Raw genomic sequence first — 7,990 nt, forward strand, 5'->3', positions numbered from 1 at the left:
GTGAGGCTGGATTTGAACCCAGGCCTTCCTGACTCTAGGCCTAATCTACTGTGCCACTTAGACCAAAGAAGGTAAATTTTGGCTTCCTTGAAAATAAGTGCTCATAGCTTCAATTTTCGCATTTACAGCTGGGATCCATATGTAGTTAAAGGTGACATGCTAAATTTTCACTTATTCATCCTAATGTAAGATAGAGGTAGCACTGAAGACCTCAGAATTAGGGTTAATGTATCTGTAATTTCACACACAATTACTCCCAATACTACAGTGATTCTGTGAATGACTAATTATTTTGAAAGGAGGAAAAGCCACAGCCAAGACCAAGTTAGAAAGAAAATTCTAATAAAAGGTCAGGTATTAAGTGGTTATATCTTGGATGGCCAAAGTATCCCCATAACTTCAGTTTCTATAGCCTGAGCTCATCTCCACTTAGTCCCAATAACTATTCTTTACTAACCCCTGCCTCTGATTAATACAAGCATTTTAAAAATCGTCAATATCCTAGTATAAAAAACTTGGGCATTACACTCCAATGCGGAAAGCAGGGGCCCTTCACTGTCAGTCGCCACGACCCTTGGGCAAAAGAGAAGTTAGAGGAGTTACAATCTGCAGTAGGGCAATACTGAATCTGACATCAACAAAATTTAAACGTGAAAATGTCACACCTACAGTCCCTCATATCTGCAAAGGGAAAGATGCGTTCTCAGAAAAAAAAAATGGGGAAAAGGGCAGAGACTGTAGGTAAAGTGTTGTTGCTCTTTCCATTTGTATTACAATCAGGAAAAAGTCTATGACTTCAACTTTGAAATGCACAGCTCTTTTCAGTGATACCATCCATGCTCAGTTCACATTCACATGACAGTGGGACTGACAGAAGCAACATGGAAATACCAAATACAGATAGGAGTAACGGGAAACTACACAAGCATAATTGTACAGGAGGCTATATGCATATGCTACCTAGAAGATGGCTCTGCTCTAAATTCACACAATCCGGTGACCAGTTTTGGAATTATTCAAGTAAACATCCAGGTCCCAAAACAGCTTCAAGTATACAAGAAATGATATCTTTCATCTTTATTTACAAATGCTTGGCAAAATGCCTGGGAACTACAAGACACTATGAATTAAAATGTTTCAAATTAATGTTCAATGTTTATAAAAAGAAAAAGGTAAATCAAATAAAACTTTGAGTAGGTCCAGGCCACAGATTGAAAAATTATCTTCAAGCACTCTGACAATTTCTGCCCTTAAGTCTCATTACTCCTTGGGGATGAAATATATGAGGAACTTAAACTTTAGGTTCACGAAACCTAAAGCAAATGTGAATATCTTGAGGAAATATATTTTAGCAGGCTCCTCTCCCCCTCATTCACATTACACATTATTACTTCAGTGGTAAACAGACAACAAAGAGGCAGAGGCTTGAAAAAACAAAACCAGAAATTAGACTTTATTAACAAATGAAAATATATACAATTACCAACATGCAGCTGTTCAGTTACTGAATTTTAGCTCTGGCTATATTTAACCCATTGCAATGCCACACAAATATTTACAAATATCTACATACATGAATAAAAATCCCACCTGTGATTTCTGGTCCATTTGTGCTCATTTCACTTATCTGGAAAAGAAACCTAAGATATGATACATTAAAGTACTTTAATCTTTTCATGGCCAGTTTTTCAAACTGTCTTTTATAGCTAAATAACAGCTTCTGCTACTTATGGCTCATAAGGAAGGGATGATGCTAGACATACTAGAATTTGAAAGACAGTGCTGTTTTAGGAGAACTTAAAAGTAAACTATTTTCCTCTTTCTTGATAGGAATCCACTGTCCATATGAACTCTAGCTTTTCTCTTCTTTAGAGAATCCTGCAGTCTCTTTAGCTGTTTTCTGAAGTATTGGATTTGCTACAGAGTTCTGCAAAAAGAAAATCAAGTATTGAGTCAACCTTTAAACCTCAGTATGTTTAAGGAGACATTAGCAAATTCTGAAAACATCTTTGAAATAACTATTAAAATTGTTATGGTCTACAAATTAATGTCCAATTCTAAAAGTTGACATTTGTCTGTAAGTTCAGTTTCAAAGTTTTTCATGTTACATTTGTAAAGTGGTTGTTAATGATTAAGTAATCATTATCATAATCATAGACATAGCAAATGATTTGGAAATGACTTAGACCACGAAGAAGCCTGTTACAGGTCATTTAACCCAACATTTCATTTTAGAGAAAAAGAAACCAACAGAGTGGAGTAATGGCATTCCCAAGGTCACCAGTGCTAAGCAGGAACAGGAAACTGGATCCTAGCTGACTGAGCAGGAATGTAAACAAATTTTCTAGCTCTTAGTTCCAATGTTCTTTCCACTATCTATGCTGCACCTAGGAACCAAAATGAAAATCACACACTTACACCAGAGCTGAAAGGCAGGCTTCTCTGCTGGGAAGAACTTTCATTTGAGGTTCTACTTACATCCTCATTTAATCTTCCTGACAGCTAGAAAAATGGGTAAGAAAAAAAATGTTTTTTTAAAAGACTGAGTCATCCAATTGACGACCACTTTATAAAAGAGTTCACTAGTATACAAAACTTAGCTAGAAATTTTTATAAAGAAGTTGGATCTGCTCAAAGAGGTTAGTAAGATCAGGCCCAAACAAGAGAATGGTCTGTTGAGGACTCACCCTAAAAAATTAACTCAACATCAGATTCAAATATGGGCAATATTTAGAAGTTAACAAAGAGCTCTTTTTATACCTTACTGAAGCATAGGGATCACAATAAATCCAACTAGATTTTGACTATAAATTCAGATTCCAATGGGCATATTAAAATGCTATACCAGGTTGAGTGAAACCTCAAGTTTAATTTCACTGTTTCCCATCATTCTTCAACAAAAATTAAGGAAGCATGAATGTCTTAGTTTCACCACCTATTAAATCTGCATTAAAAACACTCAAAGTAGGATAGTTAAGTCACCAAGTAGTTAACAATTATGCCTAAAATAGGTTTTCAGAAAATGGGTTCACCTGGATGGCATTTTTCACCTGTACTATATAAACCTCTTCAGATATTAAAATGTTGAAGCAGAATCTTTATTTTTTAAATCAGACATAAGTTAAAGGATTTAAGTATTAGTATCATATAAATACTTTTATTTACTTACATAAAATAACTAAACAATGACCAAGATTTGTATTAAACAGATCCCAAAGTCTAACTGGTAAGTCAAAACCACCCCTATTTTCTTAAACATAAAACTTATGGAATGTAAAGTTTTGATTTTTATGTAATAGGAAATTAAAGCACATTGCATTTGACTGATTCCAGTGCATATATCCTGCACAGCTCTGGAGAATGACAATAAACTTATCTGCAAGTGATGCAGGCCTCTTCTTCTGTTATCTCTCAATCATCTGGAATATATTGCATACATTATGAAAGGGACATCTATAACATAGATGCCTCCCCAAACCACAAAGTGTACTTTTACGGTTATTTCTGAAATGCAATTTTAGGTATTACATCTGAAGAGTAGCTAAGTTTGCATCTGTCCAAATTCTAGCATGCAGATATCCTACCATTACAAACTAAAATTTCCAATTTGTGAAAGTTAACTTTCAAGTTATTTAAACCTCTCTCACAGCAGCTTTAGCCCATGTATCAATTACCAAGAGATTTTCTTCATCAATGTCTGGAGACCACATTCATGATTTCTATAAGACAGAAATAAAGCAAGTGAACTGTACTGAATGTTGGGAGTACAGAATTTGTGGGAATATAATTGGTTGCAAATGAAAGTTAATGAATAGTTTGTACAGTATTTATTAATCTAAATCAAGTGTTAAAAAAAAATCCTTGAGAATTACATAGAAGTGCTTGAGGTAGCAGCTACAAGACTTCTAAAAGAGTTTGGAGTTAAGACCAATTAGTATTCCATGATCTGTAGAGCACTTCCCCGAAAACAAGATCATTACTTTCCCACCTTCACGATATGTATGAATTTAATTTCAATTTTTCATAGAAATGTAAACTAAAGCATTCTGAAAATAAGTCACTACATATTGCAAGTTCATCTTAGAAGTAGTTTGTTTCTGAAGTGTTCTTTGTTTAAATGAAGAAATTACAAACACCTGATAATACATACCTCAACAAGTTTTGTAGCATCACCCTGTATTTGTTTTCCATAGTTTGGGTCTTTAGATTGTGGACCAATTCTGAGACTAGCTGGCAAGTCAATATTGGCTGTTCCTAAAGCTTTGGCTGCATTAGCCTTTGCTATTTCTAAAAGTTCCATCCTATCTGGAAAAGAGAAAAAGCAAAGCAATTATTAACACCTAAAAGCTAATTTTCTATCAAGGAAATCATGCATCACTATTACCATCATGCAGGGATCAAACATACTTCTTAAAAAACAAAAACACCTATCCTTTTCTCCCCACCCCTTCAGTTTTACTCCTTTAATAAAGAGATGACATTTATGGAGTGCTTTTAAGCTGTACAAGTGCCCTGTAAAGTAGTTATTATAGCCATTATTTATTATTGTTGTTCAGTCACATCCAATTCTGTGACCCCATTTGGGGTTTTCTTGGCAAAAATACTGGAATGGTTTGCCATTTCCTTCTCCAGTTCATTTTTACAGATGAGAAAACTAAGGCAAACAGGGTGAATTGATTTGCCCATGGTCACACAGCTAGGAAGTGTCTGAGACTGGATTTGACCTCAACATGAGTCTTCCTGAGTCCAGACCCAGCTCTCTATCCCCCTCCACACCTAGCTGCCCTACACCATTATTAGCCATCCCCATTTTACAGATATGGCAAAAGTATTAAGTGACCTGCCCTTTAAATGTCAAGGGTCAAAGTTTGAGCCCAGGTCTCTCCTAATTTCAAATCTAGCACTTTCTCAGTATCTTGGGAAAACAAAGGGGACATATAGTGTAACAGAAAGTTATGGCTTCTGCCAGGCTGTCAACAGACCAAGATCACAATATCTTTAACTTCTTTAGCTCCTTACAGACCATTAATATTACATTTACATTTCACAACTGGAGCCTCATTACATGACTGTGCCCTACTGACTTTGCTGCAATTAAAGAATTGAATCATGTAGTCAATAAACAGAAAATAAAAACTGGTTTTTAAAAGCTCCCAGCTACTCTGCAACTTTAAAAAGAGCTATTGCTGGCAGTGGAGTTTGGGGTGTGGTCAAATGGGAAGTTATATAAGTCATTTCGCGCAACAATGTTACAAATGGAATTTAGACAAACATACAGTAAGTAACTAAATGAACAATTACAGACATATTTAGGCAAATTCTCTGTTCTACAGCCACTTTGGCTTATTCATACAGCTGAGGTTCAATGATGACTAAGTGAGAAATCTTTAGTTCACACGTACGGTATATGACTTAATACTGTTTGAGGCACTGTTGAAACACTCCTATTCCAAAGATTCCAAAGTCTAGAAGATTTGAGTTCAAATGCAGCCTCAGACACTTATTAGCAATGTAACCCTGAGCAGGCACTTAACCCTTATTTGCCTCAGTTCCTCATTTATAAAATGGGGACACATTGGAGAACAAAATGGCCCACCACTCCAGTATCTTTGCCAAGAAAACCCCATGGACTTTGGTCAAAACAAAAGTCCACAGGGTCACACAAAGTCAGGCATGCTTGAACATTTCCAAAGATGAATTACAAATATAGAATTCCCCACTGCTATACACATGAAGTGTCTTGTTTCTTTTTTTCTTTTGCAGAAGACCAAAGATGACTTGGTGGGAAAAACAAACAAAAAACAATACCCTGCTTTTTAAAGTGTTAAGAGATAACCTTTCTAGAACTTTATTCAATAACCACAACTCATGTTAAAACATTTGTTGATTTGAATTTAGTCTGATACTACTAGTCAATTAAAAGAAGAGAGGAGTAAAGGAAAAGTGAAAAACAAGTAGGGGTGGAAACAAAGGGAACCAGTAAAAGAGGAAGAAGCCTTAAAAAGTACTTGAAAATTTGTCACCACAAGCAGCAATTAACTTATTCGTCCAAAGCCCAAGAGATCACCTAGTCACCAATGACTTTCAAAGTGTTAATTAGCTGGTAAAGCAGTTCAGGTTCTTTTTAAAGGCTTCACACTGCACTTGACACTCATGAAGGAAAATATTGTTTTTGAATAACCTACAGTGGGTTATGGAGCCCCTGAGCCAGATCATTGGCCCCAAACTCTCTACCATTGCCTCTATAAGGGACCAACTTTTTAACTTATGATTCTAAAGGAATTAGCAAAGTAAGACCCCTTAAAATGGGTTCAGTTTAACATGGCTGAATAGATCCCTAGAACTATACTGGAATTCCTGCAAACTTTCATCAAATCCAAGGTAAACAAGAAATACTTCCCTAATTTAAGTATAATCAATCATTATACCAGACAGACTTTAGCACTAACTTTGCAGAACTCAACTTTAATGTAACTGGTTTCCATTCAATTTTTTACAAATGCTCCATAAAGTAAAGTTCACTCCCTCTATTGGAAACCATTTCTAAGGGGCCAGCTAGGTGGCACAGCGGACAGAGCACAGACCCTGAAGTCAGGAGAACCCCGAGTTCAAATGTGACCTTGAACACTTGACACTTACTAGCTGTGTGATCCTGGGCAAGCCACTTAACCCCACTGCCTCACCAAAAAAGACAAAAAGACAAAATACCACATTTCTAGCGTCAAGAGATTCAACAAGTAATTTTTTTAAGATTTTGGAATAGTTTTGCTCTGCTATTCAACTTCCAGATCCGCTAGTTCTTCCGCTTGAGCAAATCGACTTACCTTTCTCGCTCAAACGCAGAGGCGTCCGGCTGCGGGATCTGGACCGAGACCGGTACCGCCAGCTCTTGTGTGCCTCTGGATAGACCGTCCGTCCGAAGCCGTAGTACCTTCGCCCCCGGGATCCCAGGTAAGCTCTCCGGTAGTACGACCGTCCGCGGGACCTGGACCTACTGCGGGACCTGTCCCGCGAAGGCGATCGGTAATACCTGCGGTAGGCCCGAGGCGGGGGCCTCTCTCGGTGCCGGCGACTGCGGGACCTCGAGCTGCTCCGGGAATAGGAGCGCGAGTAGCGGCGGAACTTCCGCTGGTGGCGCCGGCGGGACTGGGAGCGAGACCTGCTCCGCCGAGACCTGCTGCGACTGCGGGACGAGCGGCTGGAGGCGGATCGAGAACTCGCGGAGGACGACGAGCTGCGCGACCTGGACGACAGCCGGCTGGAGCGGCCCGTCTCGAAGCCCGACGGGGAGTCCTTCCCCTGGGGAGAGCCGGGCCACATGTCGTTCACGTAGCTCGTCATCGCGGCGCTCCTGCAACAAGTCACCGGAAGCGGTTAGCCTCCCGGAAGAAAAGGCCGGCGACACCCGGGCCCCGCCCTCGCCCTCCCCAGGGGCCGGGCCCACCCCAGAGGGCCAAAGGGAGGCCCCGGTAACCCAGGTGAGACGCCGCGAGGAGCCTCGCCTTGGCTGTCTGTGGGACTCCCCGGCCTACGCCCGCTACCCAACCGCAGGCTCCCCGGTCCGCGCACGCGCAAGCTCTCCTCGGGCCCGTTCGCCAACCGCCTCCCTCCTCTCTTCTCGCCTCGGCAGGCCTAGCACGCAGGCGCGATTCCTCCCCCCCTCCCCCCCCCCCCCACCCCCCACCCCCTACCCCCTACCCCCTACCCTCGCCCGCTCTTTTTCCTCCGCCAGCCCAGGCGGAGAAAGCCTAGAGTCCAGAACTCAGCCTTAGAAGGGGGACTTACTCGAAACCGACACCTAAAACAGTGAGTGAGAACAGGGAACCCGGTCGTCCCCTCTTTCCAACCAAGAAACAGCTCGTAAGGATCACCTTCCGCACTCCACCGTCGTCCCCGCCTTCTGAAAGCGCCGACGCCCAGTAGCCGCCGAAAGTACCAGAAGCCCGCCTCGTCGCGCACGCGCAACGGCAGCAGGCGGGGCGAGGGTGGA

General features: G+C 40.7%; 1 protein-coding gene across 2 annotated transcripts; it reads right to left on the reverse strand.

Annotated features, from left to right (window-relative positions):
- Positions 1-1,425: 1,425 nt before the first annotated feature.
- Positions 1,426-7,918, reverse strand: RSRP1 (arginine and serine rich protein 1). Of its 2 annotated transcripts, none has more exons than XM_027864894.1 (5): positions 7,786-7,918; positions 6,825-7,351; positions 4,151-4,305; positions 2,419-2,502; positions 1,426-1,927 (listed from the first exon to the last, which is right to left on the reverse strand). In XM_027864894.1, exons 2-5 carry the CDS (start codon positions 7,339-7,341, stop codon positions 1,853-1,855), a joined length of 831 nt encoding a protein of 276 aa, XP_027720695.1. In that variant the 5' UTR covers positions 7,342-7,351; positions 7,786-7,918; the 3' UTR covers positions 1,426-1,852. The 2 variants fall into 2 exon arrangements, with proteins under 2 accessions (XP_027720695.1, XP_027720694.1); XM_027864893.1 differs by lacking the exon at positions 1,426-1,927 and adding an exon at positions 3,675-3,719 and having other exon boundaries at positions 7,786-7,868.
- Between the last annotated feature and the right edge of the window lie 72 nt (positions 7,919-7,990).

Source organism: Vombatus ursinus, unplaced genomic scaffold (genome assembly GCF_900497805.2).
Source record: "Vombatus ursinus unplaced genomic scaffold, bare-nosed wombat genome assembly UNPS02014777.1, whole genome shotgun sequence".
Classification (NCBI taxonomy): Eukaryota; Metazoa; Chordata; class Mammalia; order Diprotodontia; family Vombatidae; genus Vombatus; species Vombatus ursinus.